Here is a 22,093-nt window from a genome sequence, read left to right as displayed (position 1 = left end):
GTATTGTACAGTCCTTTGGATTTCCTTTTTATTTTTATTTTAAAATTTTTATTCTAGTTACATTTGTGCAACCAAAATTTCCCATTTTTAGCCATGGGTACTAATTTTATAAGTGATCAATTCATTAGTGAATATTTTCATGTGACAACTTTTTCTTCACTATATAGCTTTGTGAATTTGGTGTCTCATTAAAGGAATACTTGGATAATGAGGACCCCTTATATGTCTTAGAAATAATAAACAGGAATCATCATTCTAGTCTTTGAAGAGTTTAAGTGGAGACTGTCATGTGTAAAATAGTTGAAAAAAATAAAAAAATTTAAAAAACAGACTTGGAAATCCCTAGCTTGGCTATTAACTATATGGATAACAAGTCATTTCATTTTCCGGGTCTCACTTTCAGTTAGCTTTTTTTAAAAAATTTAATATTTATCTATCTATATATCTATCTATCTATCTGTCTGTCTGTCTGTCTGTCTGTCTGTCTATCTATCTATCTATTCCTCCCCTTCATTGTTTGCAGTCGCTGTCTGCTCTCCTGTGTCTGTTTGTTGTCTGCTCTTTTTGCCTGCACATCATCTTTTAGGAGGCACTGGGAACCAACCTAGGACCTCCCATGTGGGAGAGAGGCACCCAATTGCTTGAGCCACATCCTTTCCCTGCTTTTTGTACCTCTTGTGTTTCCTCATTGCATCATCTCAATGCATCAACTTGCCTCACTATCCGGTTAAATCAGCTCACTGTTATACTCATTTTCTTTAGGAGGCACCAGGAACCTGACCTGGACTTCCCATGTGGGAGGCGGGCACCCAGGTGCTTGGGCCACATTTGTTCTGTCACTTAGCTTTAAGAGGATGGAGTTAGATTAGATAACTTCTAAATTCTTCTTCCTCTAATATAACTACATGTCTGAAATGCTTTGGTAACTATTATCTGCATGTGATTTCACTGAATATTTAAAATGTTGGTATTAAGTATTGTTGCTCAAAGTTACAAAAGTGAAAAGATGAGGATAGTTTTAGGCTTCAGTCTTATCAGTGTTCTGTGGGGGTTCTAGGACTGGCCAATCAAACCCTTCAGTGCCAAACTTAGTGGGGGATCCAATGTTTTTTTCAGAGAGTAGTTCTGTCTGAACATGTTTTCAAAAGTAAGTACATTTCCACCTTCAAAGGTGGAGGGTAAAACATCTTGTTCAAACATTTTGTCTTTCTGAATCAAGTAGAAAAGAAAGGGATGCCAGTTGAGTACGATTAAAGGGAAAAATAATGAATAGACCTTTTTTTTTTTTAAATGAAGGTGTTAGACTTACATTTTCACACCTATTCTTTTTTCCCTCCCACCTTCTGGGTCTTTTTGTTTTCCTTTTTATATGTCTGTTGGGTCACTGCAAATGAATTTTATGTTGCTCAGTGTAGTTTTGTCATTTTTTCTGGGTTCTTGAGGAGAAGGGCAAAGGTGTAGTGGAATAATTTCTGCCCACCGACCATCTGGGATTTCACTTGCAGGCTTTCTGACTCAGCAATTTTTCCGAAATCTGTGAACTTCAGACAGAGAGCTCCACTTTTTGTGCCTCTTCTTACTCCCACCTGCTGTTTACAGCATTCAAATGTAGATGTATCCACCCAGTTTTGCTTCCCAACCCCACTGGAGTGCCAAGGTTGGAATGGATCATTGAGCTACTCCTTACAGCCCTCAGGGCGAATACCACCTCCTCTCTGGCGTCAGTCTAGAACGTCTTAGTAGGACTAAAAATGATGTTAAATTGGAGAAATTATCAGCACCTTCTCTAAGTATGCAAAGCCAGGAAAGCACATTTTGGGGAGTGATCTGTCCAGCAATTAGATAACGTTCTATACCTGAACTAATGGACTAATACCTAAAATTTATTTGCAGTGACACAGTGACCGAAATACTTTTTGTACTTGTGCTAGACTTTTTTATTGTAACCAGATTGATGAAATGCTTACAAAGCTCTTTTGTTATATGATGTTTTAGATACATTGGTTCACTTTAAAATTAATTTATATATGTTTTTTCATATCAGTCATGACTTAACAGGCTACTTTTAATAGAGTCATTGTCTGAGAAATATATTGTGTATATTCAAAATAAATAAAGTTAAGATATATTACATCCCTTGCTCAGCACTACTAAATATTGGGAATGCCCAATCTACACATAAGAACTCAGGAATTACATTATAAGCATTTTTTTTGGTCATGTGTTCTATTTTAATTATATTCAAAATAATGGTAACTATTGCCTTCAAGCCGTATAATTTAAAAACTATACCCCCTATTTCTTAATAGAATTTAAAAATTTCAAACAATTATGACAGTCTAAAATGATAATATTGTATCATTTTGGTACATTAAAACATAATAATGGTTTATATTCCAAATGGAAACCAACTTTGTTGTATGTTGAATGAATTTAGAATAGCATTTATGATTTGGAAATAACACAAAATGTCCAGTTATTCCTGAGGCTAATGGTGAGCATATTAAGTGACAGAAATTTAGGATTTTTATTTACTGTAGTGAAGGCTTGTTGTTCCTGTGTGGATCATAAAATAAGAAAATGAGAGTAAGGATTGTATCCTGTTGCTGAAATCATTGCTGTGATTTTGGTTTTCCTGCTAATTGAGGAGATCTGGACTGTGAACGGAAAGGATTGTAGCTTTGGGGATGTGGAGGTGTAGGGAGGCCCAACCCCTGTTTGATTAGGCAGTAATCCAGAGGAAGAAACTACCACTTTGTTTTGAATAGGTGACTTTCTGGGTTAGATACCCCTTCGAGGTCATAACTGCTCCTAGTATACATTTGAAATGCAACAGAGTTTACAAGGCTCTGTATAATCTGCCTCTTTCTCCTGTCTGGCTCTTACCTCTACACTCAACTTATTCTGTGCTCCATACGTGCTCTAACTTTCTCAGCCATCTTTCAGGTATGGTCTTGGGTCTTCTCAAGCTCTTCCCTTTGCCTGTAATACTCTGCCTCCCAGGATTCTTTACTCCATTGTTCCTTAATCTTTCAGATCCTAGTTTTGTTGTCATTTGTTCTTACAATCCTTGATGCCTCAAGGCTGAATGTGGGGTGCCTGCTTCTCACCCTTTTAATTTCTTTTTTTTTGCCCTTACAGTGTTCTTATCCAAGCCATGTGCTTTTTGCTTGGTATTTCTCTCTTGCTTAGTGTAAAGGGTATAAGCTGCATCAGTGTGAGTACTGGGTCTTGCTCCCTATTGTGTGGTCAGGTACTCACACAGTGCCCTACTTCATAGGCACCCAGAAAGGACCTTTTGAATGAATGCTGAATAAATGAAGACAGGGACAAATCCAAAGAATGAAACTGGAAATAGTGGCCTCTAAGAACATGAAGTAGCATTTGGATTAGATGAGTTAGTGCTGAATACTTTTAAGGCCTTTATGTTCCATTCTTCAGTGACCTTTCTAATGAGTATTAGCTGATGTCTCACTGTGATATTGTTTTTCATTTCTCTAATGGCTAATGCTGTTGAACACCTTTTCATGTACATATTGGCTATTTGTATATCTTCTTTGGAGAAATGTCTATTCAAATTTTTTGCGTATTTTTTAATTGGTCTGTTTGTTCTTTTGTTACATTGTAAGAGTTCTTTATATATTCTAGATATTAAACCCATATCAGATACATAGTTTACAAATGTTTTCTCTCATTCTGTTGGTTGTCTTTTTACTTTCTTAGTAATGTCCTTTGATGCACAGAAGTTTTTAATGTTGTCCCATTTATCTATTTTTCCTTTTGTTGTTTGTGCTTTCAATGTAAAGTCTAAGAATTCTTGCTTTATACAAGGTCCTGAAGATAATTCCTATGTTTTCATCAAAGAGTTGTCTAGTTTTAGCTCTTATATTTAGGTTGCTGATCTATTTTGAGTTAATTTTTATATATGGTGTGAGGTAGGGATCTACTTTCATTCTTTCATATATGGATATCTGGTTTTTCCATTTGTTAAAAAGTCTCTTCTTTCCCCATTGAGTGGACTTGCCACCCTTCTCGAAAATCAGTTGGCCATAGAATTGTGTGTGTGTGGCTTTTTCCCCTCTCAATTCCATTCCATTAGTCTATGTGTCTGTTCCTGAGCCTGAACTACATTGTTTTGATTACGTAGCTTTGTGATCAGTTTTTAAATTGATATAAATGAGTCCTCTAATTTAGTTCTTTTTCAAGATGGTTTGGCTGTAAGGGGTCCTTGCCCTTCCATGTGAATTTGATGGTAAGCTTTTCCATTTCTGCAAAGAAGACTTTTGGAATTTTTATTGTGATCGTGTTGCATCTGTAAATTGTTTTGAGTATTATTGCCACCTTAATGATATTAAGTCTTCCAGTTCATGAATATGAGATATCTTTCTACTTGTTCAAGTCTTGTTTAATTTCTTTTGCAATGATTTATAGTTTTTCATGTACAAGTCTTTTTCATCCCTGACTAAATTTATTCCTAGATATTTTATTCTTTTAGTTGTTATTGCAAATGGAATTGCTTCCTTGGTTTCCTTTTTTGGATTGTTAATTTCTGGCATTTAGAAACATCACTGATTTTTTATACTGATTTTTAACAGTGCCATTTTGCTGAATTCACTTATTAGCTCTAGTAGTGTTGTTACGGATTCTTCAGGATTTTTATTTATATATGATCCTTTTATCTATGTATAATGCTAATTTTACATTTTTTTAAAAAAAGGACTAAAGAGAACTTCTAGAAATTCAGTGGATAAATAATGGGTCATATTAGAGACAGGTGAGAAGACAGTTGGTTAACTTAAACAAAATTTTCAAGATATTACCCAGCATGTGGCACAGAGACAGAGAGACAAAAAACAGAAAAAGGGAATATAAAATCTGACAATAGCTAATCAGAGTTCCGTATGGGGATAACTGAATGGGGAAAGAGAATATTTAGAAAGATAAGGTTAAGAACACAAAATATTTTAAAGATAGAAATACTCAAATACTATGTAGAATTCCTGAAAAACATTCACACCTAGAAGAATTGTAGTGAAGCTGCAGAATAAACATTAAAGACAAAAAAATCTAAAAAACATTAGAGAGAAAAGACAGATGGAGTAACAGATTGCCAGCTGACATCTCAACTGCATCAGAAGAAGCCAGAAGAATGAGAATAATATCTTCAAAAATGCTGTGAGTAAATAAGTCCAGCTAAAATTGTAAACTCAGTGAACCTATCTTTCAAGAAAAAGACTATTCCATTGAGAGGTTCAACAAAACCAAAAGTTGATTCTTTGAAAAGAATGTCAAAACTAAACTTCTAGCAAAAAAAAAAGAGTCAGCCAAAATAGTATCACAAATGAAAAAAAAAAAAAGATCCATAGTTACAGGTGGTAAAGACGGAAAAAAATGTAAAAGCAGATAATAAACATTTTTGAACAATTATAAAACTATCAAAGGAAACTAAAGGTGTTCTGTATAAGTGGGAAATATAGTCCTGAACTTGACAAACTTATTCTGAAGTTTATTTGAGAGAATATTGTTTGGTCAAACATAGCAAACTTATCCTAAAATTTATGTGGAAGAGAAAAAACCATCAAAAGACAAGACAGAGGAAGCTGCCTAACCAGATGTTAATTTTTTGGTAAAGCTATTTTACAATGTAGTATTATGCAGCAATTGAGAAATTATTAATGTCCCAAGTAATAGAGATCAGAGAGGACAGGGCAAGTTCACAAATGATGTTGAAACAGTTGAATAGCAAAACCCAACATGAAAAATTGTTTCTATTTCAAACCAAACCAAGAATGGGAAAAAAAAAATGTACTAAAGATTTTAAAAGTTAAGCAAAACTTTAAATTTTAGGGAAGAGTATAGTTTCTTTCTTTTCAAGGATAACTCAAAATGTACACTCTTTAAATAAATGTTTCCTAAATTTGGCTGAATTAGAATAGAAACTTAATGTTCATCAGAGAACACTATTAAAAATAGTGAAAAGACAAGCCACAAACAGAGAAAGGCTTTTGGAACACATAACCAAAAATATTACTTCTCAAATAAATATTTAGCTCCTAAAAACCAGTAAGAGAACGACAATCAAGTGGAAAGTTTATAAAACATCATAAAGAGGCATTTTTTAGAATAAATATGAAAGGTTAATGATATATTGCGGTGATATTCAATCCTTTCAATAATTAAGGAAATGAAAATTAAAACTACAAGGAATGCCAATTTATATCTCCCAAATTGACAAAATGAGAATACCAGTATTAATGAGGATGTGAAACAATTGAAACTTTATATAATGTTAGTGGGATTATGAATTGGTACAACTATTTGGGAAAATAATTTGAGATTTTCTAATAGAGTTGAAGATATGCATATCCTATGAATTATCAGTTTCATTCTATAAAGTCTTGCAAATATGCACCAGAATTTTTTACAAGAATGTTTACAGTAGCTTTTAAAATAAATTTGTTGCAGTAAATCCTGAAAATAATTTCAGTCTCCATTTAAAAGCAGTGGATAAATAAACTGTAATTTTCATGTAGTGTAATACTTTACAAATAGTGAATGTGAAAGATACAGCTATAAGCATTAACAGTTACTAGTCTCACAGGTATAATATTTAACATAAATATGGAAAATGAAGGAAAATTATAAACAGTTTAATAGCATTCATATCAAAATATCAACTGATGAATGGGTAAACAAAATGTGGTATGTACACACAATGGGATGCTATTCAGCTGTAACAAGAAATGAAATCAGGATGCACATGACAACCTGAGTGAACCTAGAGAACATTGTGTTGAGTGAAGTAAGGCAGACACAAAAGGACAAATATTGTATGGTCTCAGTAATAGGAACTAAATACAATGAATAAACTCACTGAGGTAAACTCTAGAGTATAGGATACTAGAAATAGAAAATAGGTTGAGAATGGGAGATGATGCTTAATGTATGTAGCATTATTAATAAGGTTAATTGTAAAAGTGTGGAAATGAATAGAATTGAGAGTAACACATTCTAATGAGTATAACACTGCCAATTTGTAAATGTGATTGTGGCTGAAAGGGATATTGTGGTTAGAAATGTCAATTGAAAGGAAATCTGAGAATAACCTAGGGTATGTATAACAGTGATTTCAGTGGTGGATGAAGACTGTTGTTAATAGTATAAATATAAGAATGCTCTTCTTTTGCAAAGTGCTAAGAATATGGTGATACATGCAAAAATTACAACTAACGTAATTTATGGATGATAGTTAACTGTAATATTGTAATATTTTACAGCAATGGCAAGAAGATATTTCTTCAGTCCTAAGGGACAGCAATAGGGGGATATAAGAGGATGTGGGATTTTTCCTTTTGGAGTAATGAAAACATTCTAAAAGTGACTGAGGTGATGTCAGCACAACTCTGTGATGAAAATGAGAGCCAATGAGTATACAGTTTGAATGAATTGTACAATGCATGGGACTGTATAACACAGGGAATCCAGTGGTGAATGATGGACTATGGTTAACAGGACAAATATGAGAATGTTTTCTCCTGAACTATAACAAATATATAATGTTATTAATAATTGGGTAGTTTGCAGGAAAATATACCGAATGTAAGGTATAGGCCCTAGTTAGTAGTAATATTCTGCTCTTTCGTGGTTTGTAATAAATGTTTCACAACAATGCAAGGTGTTGGTGATGCAGAGATGTATGGCAACCTTGTATGATGATATGCGTGTTTATTTTGTAAATTCACAAATTTTACCGTACATTTATTGTTTATGTATGTTCATGTATGAATAATACATACACTTCAATAAAATTTTATTCAAAAAAATCAAAATCATGCAAGATTACATGGGTAATAAGGAATACATCTGTAAAGTTAAAACATTAAATGAAAACTAAGAAATCATAAACATGAAATTCAGACTATTGGCTACCTCTGCCCATAGATAGGGATATAGAAATGGGACTGTTTCTAATTTTTAACCCAGATGGAGACACTTTGCTAATATTCCTTATACATTTCCTTTATATTATTCATTTACTATGAAATGTATAACTCAGAGGAAAAAGTACACCAAAACAAAACGTACAGCTTAATGAATTCTCACAAAGCAAGCATCTACATAATCACCACACAGATCAAGAAATAAAATGTACTCCAGAAACTATATTCTTCCTCTTCCATATGCATCCACTATCTTACAGTTTTATTATCTATGCACACATCCCCAAACCCTATTGTTTTGTTATCTCATGGTTTTTGAACTTGACATAAATGAAATCAACATTAAGTTTGTGAAATTCAGACATGTTGTTGAATGTAGCTATAGTTCTTTCATTTTACTGTTGTATAGTAATATTCCATGTTTGGGTATATCACAAAGTCTTTATCCATTCTACGGTTGATGGACATTTTGGCTGTTTCAAGTGTGGGACAATTATGAATAATGTTTCCATACAGGTTTATCTGTTTTTTGGTACATATGTTTACATAATTCTGGTTTATGCATGGATAATTCTGGAGAGACCTAGTATAAGGTTTATATATTATTTGTATGCATTAAACATTACATAATAAAATAATGCTAAATTAATAGGCAATAAATGGAATTATCTTAATTTTACTTCTTGGGTCACTATTGGTGGTGAACATGTTCTCATATTTTAATGTTTTTAATTAGAGAAGTTGTAGGTGTGTAGAACAATCATGCATAACACATAATATCTCCATATACCACCGCATTATTGACACCTTGCATTTGTGTGATACATTTGTTACAATTGATGGTAGCACATTTTTATAATTGTTCTATTAGCTATAGTCCATGGTTTAACTTAGGGTTCTCTGTGTTGTACAGTTCCATGAATTTTAAAGTTTTTATTCTCATAATTATGTATTTTAAACACATTCAAATATATAATTAAGATCACAGTGATGTCCTATCATCATCACTATCCATTACCAAAACTTGCTCATTGCCCTATAGAGAAACTCTGTACATTTTATGCCTGTGTATTTATTTAGGGGATAGGGAGTTAAAGCTCATATTTTAATTTGAATGTTATTAGTTTTTAAATGCTGTTGATGTTCTTTTATTTGACTTGAAAAAATTATTTATTTATTAAATTTACTAACCCTAGTACTATCTTATTGGTGAAAAAATATGTATTTTTGCTTATTTTATTCTCTTTTGTTGTTTACCTTTTATAATTTTTGTTGGTTAGCTTTTTAAATTTTCTGTTTTTAGGAGTGTAAATAAAAGGCATCATCAAAGCAAAAAATTAAAAAAATTTTTAAAAACTCATGCAGTGTAAATAAAGATTATTTTAATCCCCTCTTCCAAATTACTCTTAACATCTTGGGGCATGTCTTTGATGAGCTTTTGCATATATAAATGTATTTTGTATTTGTGTGTGTGTGTGTATATATATGCTTATATCAACATGTAGTTTTATGCACACCCATAGTTTTACATAAAGGTGATTAATTCTCCCTTGTAATAAATACAATTCTACACCACTGTTTAAAATATTTGAATGGTATTCTGTTATATAAATACACTATTTATTTTGAAAATATTTATTGAGAAACTAATAACGTTGTAGAGTGGCATCATTTTGTAGGTATTGGGAACAGAACAATGTCCAAACATCCAAAGCTCTGCCAAGCTGATGATTATTCATTCTAGCACAGAAAACATCCATTAATCAAATAAATATTTCATGTTATATACAGTAATCACAAATTCTAAGAAATAAAAAGACAAAAAGAGGATACTGAGTGATGGGTTGGACTAAGGGTTAGGGTACTTTAAGAAGGCCTCATCAATAATTAGGAACATAATTGATGAACATAATTGATGAGAACCCACTGTGCCCATATTTAGGGCAAAATCATTTTAGGCAGAGAAAGGACAAATGCAAAGTCTATAGGGTGAGACTTTTTTTCAAAACAGCAGTCTGATATTAATTAATAGGTTACTTCCAAATATTTAAAATATTTTAAAAATTTAGAGCGATCATACCTGTCAAAATAGTCCTTAATTTTTCCAAGTGTTCTAACCAGTGTTATCCTTAATTTTCAAACCTACCTTTTCCTTATTGTTTGTCTTCGTGGCCATCATAATAGGAAGATAGGAAAATTTATATCAAAGGATGCTAAGTTGATGCCATCTTACTTTATGTCACTTTAATGCCATGGGACCGCTAAGAAAATAATTTAAAAAACAAAACCAAAAACTGACATAATTTTTTTTTTTTAAATTTCTCTTAGGTTGTTGATGCCAAGTCTTTCTCAGGGCCTTTTAACGTCCTACCTGTGAAGACAAAATGGAGTAACATTGGCTTTCACATTCTTTTATTTGATCTGGAAAACCTTGTTGAACTTCTGCTGCCAACTCTACTCAGTAATGTTGACCCTTCCAATTCATTCTATGGAATTGAAATTCTAAGAAGAGCCAGAAGCACAGTCGAGAAGAAACTGACACTGAAAAGAAATAAGACTGCTTGTGGTCCTCTCACAGAAGAGGCACAAGCCATGTCTGTTAGTGAAAGCCTGGTCCAAGGAGATAACACCATCAAATCCTTAGAAGAAAGCGATGGCATTAAAAGGCAGAAGAAAATGAAGAGCTCCAAAAAGACGTACCCTAAGACATCAAGGAAAGTTGATGCCAACCTTATAATAGATGCAGCTAAATTGCTCCTGTCTTGTCTTTTGCCATGGGGAGTGGATAAAGAATTAGATAATCTCTGCATTAAACATCTCAATATTTTAAAGCTTCAGGGTCCTGTTTCTTTAGGACTTGCTTCAAATGAAGACCACTTCTCACTGATGCTTCCAGGTTGGGATTTATGCAATGATGACATGAAGAAAGATTATTCAACAGTGAATTTATTTTCCAGGAAAGTTTTGGACTTATCAAATAAATACACAGCTACTCTTCCAGGCCAGGCTGAGATGCCAAGAAGACTGGAAAATAATTGTGATTCTCTGCAAGAGTCAAGCACTATAATTTATTTATTGAGCAGACTATTTTTAGTTAATAAGTTAGTTAACATGCCTTTAGAATTGGCTTGTGAAATTGACAGGTAAGACATGCCTAGAGAATTTGATTAGTCTTATTTAGGACATTAAAAAATTATCATTATATGCTGTTATGCTGTATTCAGTTCTTTGGTTTCTGCCTCCCTTCTTCCCTCTTCTCCCTCCCTTCCTCCTCCCCCCCCCCCACACACACACTTCTTCTTTCCTTCTGATGAGCACTATATATATGCAACTACTCCTTTAGTTAAAAAATATATTTATATTCCTTTTAATTCTTGGGGACTGGAGGATAATTTGAGCAATAAATCTGTATGTTTTAAAATTCATTCTTTCAACAAATATCCATTGCTTTCATAAAATGTGCTAGTAATATCATTGTGCTATATGCTGAATGATTCTCTCTCTCCTTGAAATCATACCATTTAGTTTATAAACTCTTTTGTATTAAAATAGAAAAGGATATCTAGTAATTCATTTATAGAAAGCACAGTATAGTAATACTAAACAATTCTTTGAGCGTTTAATATCTGTTTGTCACTGTGCAAGTCCTTCACATGTAATATATGTGTTGTGCATATTCAGCACAACAAAGTTGGGATACAGGTACTATTTTTTTGCTCATTGTATGGAAAAGGATATTGAGGCTTATGGAGAAAATGTATCAAGCCTAAGTTTATTCAGCTCCTTAGATGCTGATTCAGAACTAATCCAGACCTGTCTAATCCAGAGCCTGATTAATTACTAATTTCTTTTCTGTGTGTGTTTTCCTTCTCCACTGCTAAAATTCATTATAATTTTTCAACTCACCAAGTACTTACTAAACTTCCCCAAAGAATGAGAAAAAAATATATATGTATATATTTATGTGCACTCATCCTGGTGTCTGAATACCTGAGATTGCTTCCTGGTTTTGTTGTTTAGCCATGTGACTTTGAACTGGTTACTTAGCCCCTCTGGGCCTTACTTTCCTCATTTACAGAAGAGGTAACTGCGTAGGTGAAGGTTAAGATTTCTTCAAATTCCTAGAGACTTGGGCTGCTAAGTTTAAAAATCTTGTTCCCTTAATCATGATGCCACAGAGCAGATGAGGAAATCAGCTATCAGTTGTCAGAGGTTTTCATTACAAATGTGTTCCTGATACAGAGGAAGTAGATGGTATGCCTGGTGCCCTCCAGAGGGGCTTTCAGCAAGACCTTCTATTGTTGACACACATTCATTAATTGTTAAAAAAAAAACAAAAAATTTCATTGAAACAAACTATAGGATGGAGGTGTCAGGATTAGAGATTTCTTCCCTAAATAAGTCAGCACACATTTGATCGCTTTCAGAGCCTGTCTATCACTTTCAGGAAATCAAAATAAAGTTCCTGGCTTTGGCACACCAAATCCTTCCAGCATATTAGACCATTTGTTTAATATTTCACAGTTGTGAAAGTTGAGGAATTTTTGTGTGTTAACAACTGGGTGCACAACATAACTGAATTTTAAGGAAAGAACTATCTGCCTATGAGAACATCACTGCTAGTACCTGAAAATTCCTATGACGGAATCACTGCATTAAGGTAAAGCTTTCCTTCATCATCTTGATGGTATATACCTGGGGAGAATTCATTAGTAAATGTCAACATATTAGGATTCATAAATTTATTACAGTATGCAGAAGTTACCTAAAGTCACAAGACCCATTCTATAAAAATATGTCAGAACACAATTCTGGTAAACTGTGATTCCCAATACAGTTGGAATTGAGGTTTTAGGTGTGAGCAGAGTAGAAAAATAAAGTTTGAAAAGGAGATTAATGTAGAAGAGTTTGCTTAAAATAATGTGTTCATTTCACAAATTTGCTACGATAGGCATGGGCCCAATCTTCAATTTATTTCCTCAAAGTATTTGTCATACTTCTTTAATAATATCTTTTACATCTTTTTTTTTTTTTTCAACAGAACCTTCAAAATGGAATCTGTACATAATAAGGCAAAAAGTCCTGGGAATAATATTTTGAATATTTCAAACATCAAAAGTTACTTAAGAAATGGTAAGGAAGAGAGTTTTAGATTCAGATATTGTTTTAGTTTCCCAGCTGCTAACACAAATACCCTACAATAGGTTGGCTTAACAACAGGCATTTATTTGCTCACAGTTTCAGAGGCTAGAAGGCTTGCGTCAGTCTGGGGTCAGTATCTTCTGGCCGGCTGTCAGTCTTGGGGTTCTTTGGTTTTTCTGGTCATAAGGCAGTTCACATGGTGGCATCTTCTCCCTTCTCTTCTATATTCTATGTGATTTCAGCCTCTGACTGTTCTCTGTGGCTTCTTTCCATGTCCAATTTCCTTTGCTTACAAGACTTAAGCCATGCAGGGTTAAGGCCCACCTCATTCAGTTTGGACACACCTTAACTAATAACATCTTCAAAGATCCTGTTTACAAGGGGTTAGAGCCTGAACATGGCTTTTGTGGGGGCCATGATTCAATCTCTAGCAGATATGATCTGTTTTTTCTTCCCTATGAAATAGTCTTTCTGTAACTGGAAAGCACTTTACGGTTTAGAATAAAGAATGTATATTTATCATTTGATTTAGTCTACAATTCACATACTTATGGTTTGTATTCTGCTTATATTTGAAATAGCTATGAGTATTTTTATTAAAATAAGTAACATCATATAAGAGATATATTGGGATAGAGTTCATCAACTGAAGTTTGAAATGCCTGAAAGTCTGCAAATGTTCAACGAAGGAAATAACTGGATATTAACTGAGGTCATATATAATCAGTGGGAAGTTTATAGCATCAATGCCTTTAATACCAAATAAATGATCATTATTTTAGAGAATTTTAGAGTTATTTCAGAAGGTTATGTAATGGTCGTTGAGTTTCTCTGAGTGAAAATCCTGGTGTTTAGGTTTTCTTTTGATGCGAAATAGCTAGTTAATCTTCAAACATGCTCCTCCTTTTCCATATCAGTTAAGAGAAATGTTATCCTTCAAGTTGCTCAGGCTAAGAACGTTTGCCATTTTTACTTTCCCCTTTCTCTCACATGCCACATCCTGTCTTTCAGTAATCATGGTTAGTTAGTCTTCCTTCATAATACATCCCTTAGTCTATCTGCTTCTCACCACCTGCAGAAGCCTGCTGATGTGAGCCTCTATCCTCTCTTGCCCAGGTGACCACAACAGCCTCCAAACTACACTTATTTCCAACCGAACAACCAGAGTGCTCTGAAACTAAATGAGAGCCTCACCCTTATGCTTAAAACCTTCCGGTGGCTTCTTTTTCACTCAGTATATGAACCACAGTGCTTGTAGTGGTTCACAGGGCCCTACATCCTCCTGCTACACCTTTATTTTCACCTCCACCTGGCCTTACCTCTTTCTACTCACCCTCTGCTTTACCCTTTCCAGCTATGGTAGCCTATTTGCTCTTATCCTAAAATGGCTGGCAGTTCTTAGCACTGGCTGTTGCCTGTACCGGGAATGTTCTTTCCCTAGATACCTATATAGCTCAATCTGTCCCTCTGCTCTCACCTCCCCAACCTTCAAGTCCTGCTCAAATGTCACTTTTTCAGTGAAAGTGTCCTTCCTCCCCAGCACTCCCTGCCACCTTCTGTCTTTACCATTCCCCATAAACTGTATCATTATCTGGCATAATATATATATGTATAAATTTTTCATTTGTCATCTAACTCTACCTACTAAAATGTAACCTCCCCCAGGGTTATGTTTTTATAACAGTTTTGTGCACTACTTTGTCCTCCATTTCTAGAATAATGCCTCGAAGGATTTAAATAAATATTTTTTTAAAGTAATGAAAACACAAATGAATTAGGTCAAAAGGTAATTCCTCGCATTCTATCTGCATATCCAAGGGGGTTACCTAAATGGTATGGGTCAATATGTAGTAATATCTGCATGCAATTGTAAGGTCCCAATAAATACAAAATAAGTAATGCTTTCGATTTTGTTGAGTCTCTTTATATACGTGAAATGGAACAATGGTTGATAGGTGACACAGAGGGCTGAGATGAAATACCCGGCTTTGCCACTACTTACTTTAACTTGGGCAAGTCATTTAGTCCTTTAAAAGTTCCATTGACTGTATTTGTAAAATAGGAATAAAATGCCGGAATTGATGTGGCTGTTGCTCCCGAAGTTGTGATATATATGATTTATACAGTGAATAACCTAAACAATGGTGTGGCCTTCACGGGGCTATTGAAAACAGTATTCGGGATATTTTAAAGTGAGCTTATTAAAGATTCCAATTATTGAGTACCTGCTACGTATCAAGACTTTTACTAATGGCTTTACATACATTATCTCAATTAATATATAACAACCCTTTATATTAGCAGGCAGTATCTCTGTTTTACCCTTAGAAAAATAGGAGTTAGCAAAGTTAAATGATTCACAGTCACACAGCTTTAAAGCAGAAGAACTAGGATTCCAATCCAAATCTGTCTGATTTCAAACCCCTTGTATTTCTACTATATTAGGCCACTGGTTCAATTTCAGATTACATGTAGTGTTCCCACTATTTGGCCTCCATCTGCATTGCCTGCCTTCTCCTTAGGTAGTAGCCCTTATTAGGGTTATTTATCCCAGTTTTCACTTTATTTTTTAAGATTGGTTTATTTCTCCTCTCCACCCCCACCCCCCGTTCCCCCCATTGTCTGCTGTCCATTTGCTTTGTGTTCTTCTGTGTCTGCTTGCTTTCTCATTAGGTGGCTCCGGGAACCGATCCCAGGACCTTCTGGAGTGGGAGAGAAGTGATTAAACTCTTGCACCACCTCATCTCCCTGTTCTGCTACATCTTATTTTCTCTCCTCTGTGTCTGTTGTTGCATCATCTTGCTGCACCAGCGTTGGCTGGCACTCCTACACAGAGTGGCTTTCCTGTGCTGAGCGGCATTTCCGTGCAGGGGGCACTCCTGCATGGGGCAGCCATTCCAGTGTGTGGGCCAGCTTACCATGTAGGCCAACTTGCCCTCACCAGGAGGCCCTGGGCATTGAGCCCTGGACCTATATAGGTAGATGGGAGCCCAATTGGTTGAGTCACATCTGTTTCCCCCAGTTTTCACTTTTTATAACACTCATGAAACTCCCCAAACGTATGGATTATTGTCAGGGCTGGGGAAGGGGTTGGTGTTCAAGGCTTAACGTAATTATTTCTGCCATGACTTAAGGAATTGTTGCCCAGATCCAAGGAGGCCCCTGGATTTTCCTGTGACCACCCTAACCAACCTAAAGAAACCTTGAGCAATTACGATTTTTAATGGGATAATTTCCATTTGTTTAGAGTTGACATTTATAGCATTTAAAATTCAGTTAGGCAGTAAGGAAACTTTGTTTTTTGTTTGAATAATAGGATGATGGGATATTGGAGGGAAAGAAGGGATTCAAAACCTGAAGAATAAAATGATACTCTGAGTTGCTCATTTCTAAAGGGTTGTTGACAGGAACCAATACACACAGTCAACAGTGACTGTGTAATATTAAGCATATTGGTACTTTGTTTATTTTTATCTTCTCTCTTGAAGTTGCAATTAATTCTTTAACTAACTGACATTGCCAAGAAAATTTAGCTCTTATTTCTGTCTAATATTAAAACTTGAACATCACGTTAAAGTGTACTGGGGAGTACCATATAATGCCAGCAAATAGTTGCAGTTGAGACCAGTACTTAGCTTTGATGTTTGAATCACAAGGCCCACAAAATGAGGGGAAGGAAAGAGATCAAGGAAAATTTTCTCATACTTATGCTCATGAAGAAATGGAAAATATGACTTAAAATCATAGTGCCCCATCACACTTGCATGTTTTATGCGTTGTTCTTGGTCATTTCAAATTCACATTATGTGTTCCATCAGGAAAAAAGATCTTAAAAATGGATCACTGTCTTTCCGACTCTAACTCTCTAATCTGCTTGATTTGTTTAATTCATATCAATGAGGTCATATAATATTTGTCCTTCAATGTCTGGCTTACTTCACTCAACATTAGGTCCTCAAGATTCATCCATGTTATCCTGTGTGTTAGTACTGTATTCCTTCTTACAGCTGAGTAATATTCCATTGTTATGTATATACCACATAGAAGTTTCTTATATATTTTTACATGTTCTCAATTTGCATTATATCTTATAGCTTCTGTTGCCTTTACTTGAGTACTGTTATAGATGTAAATTAGTGATTTAGTGAAAATCATATTGGACTCATTTAAATAGTTAACAGGACTTCAAACATAAATTAATACATTAATTTAAATAGGCAGTCATGGCAGCAATTTTCCAATTAGGATAAGCTCTCACTGTCCTTCCATCTCTCACCCGCAGGATTTGGCACCTAGATAATATATTTAAGCCATCAGAAAGCTTTAACTCATTGATTTCATTTGGATGATAATATGTACATTTTCAGTTGATAAAAAGGCATTTATTAAGTGCTTTTTCTGTGCAGGAGACTTCTGGACACTGTGGATCAATTTAAATAGACCAAGTCCTAGCTTACTCTTAAATTTAACGCTGAATATTAAGGCAAGTAGATAGAAAGGACATTCAAGAGGGCAAACTTAAAGGGAACAATACATAACAAAATGGCTCAAATTATAACATTAGCATTATATCTATTGATCATAGGGTTATAGCTGGGTAAAGACAAATCAAGGGAAGTCTGATTTTCTATGTGAAATACACCGATTCAGGGAATGTAGAATTTCAGGAAAAAGGAATTGTAAAATTTGGTGATATATGTTGGGTGGACGATATTGCCATAGCATTCAGTTAGCAAAAAGATACAAAGAGATGTTCAAGATGTAAAGATAAATTTTATTTGATGTAAATATGAGTTATAATTGTTAGATATAAATATATGTACATTAACGGTTCTCAACTCTAGCTGCACATGGAAATCACTTGAGGAGCTTTTACAAAGTAGGAAGTGCTTGCCCATCCCCATCCTAGACCTATTACAATCTCCTGAGGAATAAATCTCTTCATTGGTGTTTGCTAAAGAATGCTCTCCAGATAGTTCTAATGAGCAACCAAGGTTGTGTTACATCTGTTTTTAATCCTCTTAAGATATAACCATGTCCTGTATATCTCTAGGTAGGAATGAATTCCATGTATCTGAGGCTGACCTTCCCCTTGTGAAGCTAGTTTCCTGTTGGAGAGACCAGTCTGTGCAGGTATGATACTTTTCAAAGTTCTTGAAGTTGCTGCTGTGGTTCATTCATACATCCCTTTACAAGTTTTTGCTCTTGTCCTCATGTATCTTCCCGAGGCATTTCATTTACCAGGCCTAATGCAGAGACAGAGATGACACCATAGGCTAGGGTGCTCCAAAGCTGTATATAAATGGAGTGGTCATGGAAGACTTATCAGATGAGGTGGTATTTGAGCAAAGAGCTTAATGTTGAATGAAGAGATGAAAATTACAGGTAGAAGGAATAGTACCCTTCAGAAGTAGAAATGGGCTTTGTGTGTCATGTAAAGAAAAAGAAGATCACTGTGGCTACATCAGGATGAGAAGGGGGGAAGTGATGGGAGATTAGGGCTGGCTGGGGTCAAATCATGTAGGAACTTGCAGGCCATGGTAACAAGTTTCCATAGCCATTCCAGTGGTGCATTCCAGTCAGTACTGCCCCTGCACTCTCCCCCACACCATGCCTCCAGTCAACGTCATGTTATCAGTTTTATTTTCTTTGTTGCACTTTGTTTTAATAGACATTATTTCATTTGCTGTTTGGCTTCCTTATTTTCTGTCTTCTCTATTATATTAGCTTGCCAAGAGTAGTAATCTTGTTTGTCTCACTCATTCCTCTTTCACCATTGCCCAGAGACGCATAGTGACAGTGGCCAATCAATAAATATTTAAGGAATGAAAGAATAGCTATGCCATAAATGCTAGTACATGTTGACTTTACCATCATATTAGCAGTCACTCTAAAAAAAGTCTAGCTATTAAAGGTGAGAGGTTTTTTGTTTTTGTTTCAGTAACCAAAGAAATCCTCAATGGGGGAAAACATCCTTAGGGAAAAGCAACTTAATATTTATGCAGAGTTGAGCTAATCTAAAGTTCTTTTGTAGTTATTTTTTTTGACCTTCATATACATTTTGAAGTATTTTGTGCATGTTTGGACTAATGGATCTTTAAGAGTCTAAGTTTCTATGAACTTGTATAAAATGCTGGCAACAGAGCAAAATAATATTATCAGAGCATTTACTACTCATTCTGCAGGCAGCCCAAGCCTCAAAGTTCTCCTTTCATCTTTGGCACTAGTCAAAGAAATGACTCTGGAAGACAGTTTTCACTTGTTGATTATTTTCTTTATGTGTAAAATAAGAGTTCCTGGGCACTCAGAACAACAGAGATTCTTGCAAGTATCTATTTAATACTTCCTTAACAAATCCTCAAATTCTGTATTAATCTGTTTATTTAAAAAGTTAGTAGGAAGATGTTAACTTTAACTTTGTATTGTATGAGCACCTGGTAGACATGGAATGGTTTTGTAAAACAGAGCAAAATCCATTTTCAAGAATTCAGCAATTACTTTTTAGGAAGGAGGTGAGAATGAGTTATTATTATTATTATTATTATTATTATTATTATTATTATTATTATTTGCAGGTGAATGAGTTTGTGCTGAGTTTGTCTTTTTTCCTTTCCACACATAGAGATAAATGCTTGAAAAAATACAGGAAAGTTTTAGGGTTGCTAATTTACATGTTACTGATACTTCTTAAATTCCTTTGGCTTTAATAATCTAATACCAGCAGGGGCAAATTATGATATCCAGGTCTTCAGGGAGAAGTGTTGCTTTTCCAGGAGACACTGAAAAAACCTGAAGGCCAGTGTGAGCCTGAGTAGGTGAAATGCTTTTATACCAGAAAATCCAGAGGTTGGAACAACAAGCAGGACAAGGTGGTTTCTATGAGTCTTCATGATGCACTGTGCTACTTTATGGGACTTTGCTGTTCCAAGATGTTAGTGAAAAACTGTTAAATATTCTAATTTGTTCATAGCATACTAATATATCTATTAATAAGGATATAACCCAAATTTATAGCTGACACTTTCCAGCCAAAGGATTTGTAAACCTTATTTTTTTTAATTTCTTTGTCTTTATTTTTTTTATGTTACATTAAAAAATATGACACCCCATATACACCCCCATCCCCCTCACCCCACTCCTTCCATAACAACAACCTCCTCCAACATCATGGGACATTCGTTGCGCTTGGTGTACACATCTCTGAGCACTGCTGCAACACATGGTCACTGGTCCACATTATAGTTTTTACTCTCCCCCAGTCCATCCAGTGGGCCATGGGAGGACATACAATGTCCAGTAACTGTCCCTGCAGTACCACCCAGGACAACTCCAAGTCCTGAAAATGACCCCACATCACATCTCTTCTTCCCACTCCCCACCCTCAGCAGCTACCTTGGCCACTTTCTCCATCTCAATGCTACATTTACTTCCATTACTAATCACAATAGGTCCAGAGTAGAGTATCAGTAAGACCACTCTAATCCATACTCTATCCCTCCATTCGGTAGACCCTGGTATGGTTATGTCCACTCCACCTGTGTATCAAGAGGGTGGCTTAGATTACACTTGGATGGTGGATGCAATTCTCCTGTTTGCAGTTGTAGGCACTCTTGGCTCCCTGGTGTGGTGCTTGACCTTCTTCACCTCCCTGTTAGCTGGTTGGGGTAATTCCAATAAACCAGAGGGTAGGAGTTGCAAGTCTGGTAAACCTTAGTTTGAATCTCTGCAGATTCCCTCATTAAAGAGTACAATACTTTGCATAGTTTTTTTTTTTTTTTCAGAGAAATTTATTTGTATGCATGTGGAATACAGTTTTATTGCCATGGGACTTTTGATCTTAGCTCATTATTAAATTCAATTATGTAAAATAATAAAACACTTTTTATTAGAGGAAAGTCTATATTGACCATCTTTGAAATTATGTCCTATAGCTATATACTTCAAGGAACTCAGATTGCATTTATTTAGTGCCCATTTTATACCCAATACATTGATAACATTATCGCAAGCTTATAAGATGAACCATTTCTCTATGGAGGGGAGCCATGTTAAGTACTTGAAACTAAAATGTGTATTTTGAGTTTATTTACAATATGGTATATGCCTTTCAGTGTTTACTTTTTGAGTTTTGTGGTTCTAAGTAGCCTGCTATTATGGCTAATATTTTCTGTATTGTTGATTTCTGTTCCTCCTTGCTTTTAGGTGATATTCATATTGATTATTTTTGTAATATACATTTTAGTGACAAATATTTTTTAAAATCCTAAAATTCAGAAGTTAAAAAATGTAAATTCATGCACATTTAAGTCTAATAATTCAAAATGTTAAATGGAATTATACAAACCCCTGCATATTTTTAAGAAAGAATAATGATCGTATTGTTACAGGGTTTTATATCCAGGAGTGTAGACATTCTAAATCCGCTGTCACCTCCTCAGAGACGAAAATCATCAGTGTCTGGGAGGGCAGCCATGAGCCCAGTAGAGCCATATGGCCAAGCCACCCATTCTGAGGGACATGCCGTAGTTGGACACAGTATGGTCTGAGGATATCCATTATCCCCCTTTAATTAAAGGTACAGACAGAAGCCAGCTCAACATAGTATTCTATTATCGAAAGCCCTCTTCTAAGCCTCTTTTGGACCCTCAAAGTCTCAGAGACTTTGTTTTTTAGAAACAAGGACATGAAGTCCTAGGAAACGTACATGACTTGTCAAAGGTTTTATTTGTAGTAACTATCATAGTTGGATCAGAAACTCTGGCATTCTCACTTTTGAGCCAGAGCTCTTTCTACAGCAAGATCCACATCTTGAAGACTGTTCTGTCAGATAAAATATGTGACAAAGTTAAAATGATACAAATTCATAGATGTGAAATTGATCATCATGAATAATTGATGCAGTATATCATGTGATAGTCATAAGTATGGTTCACCTATATTGTGATATACCATAGCATGTTAACAAATACATGCAGTTGTTAATGCAATATCATATATATCTCATCACATGG

General features: G+C 34.9%; 1 protein-coding gene across 1 annotated transcript in view; it reads left to right on the top strand.

Moving 5' to 3' along the window:
- The window catches only part of WDR72 (WD repeat domain 72), a 248,867-nt gene that overhangs the window by 128,532 nt on the left and 98,242 nt on the right, over positions 1-22,093 (top strand). The window contains exons 17-19 of the mRNA XM_058294228.2: positions 10,269-11,083; positions 12,982-13,073; positions 18,136-18,215. Coding sequence (XP_058150211.1) covers positions 10,269-11,083; positions 12,982-13,073; positions 18,136-18,215 — 987 coding nt within the window. The remainder of the gene's footprint in view (positions 1-10,268; positions 11,084-12,981; positions 13,074-18,135; positions 18,216-22,093) is intronic.

This window comes from Dasypus novemcinctus, chromosome 3 (assembly GCF_030445035.2).
Source record: "Dasypus novemcinctus isolate mDasNov1 chromosome 3, mDasNov1.1.hap2, whole genome shotgun sequence".
Taxonomy (NCBI): domain Eukaryota; kingdom Metazoa; phylum Chordata; class Mammalia; order Cingulata; family Dasypodidae; genus Dasypus; species Dasypus novemcinctus.
This window is presented reverse-complemented; position numbering and strand designations above follow the sequence as displayed.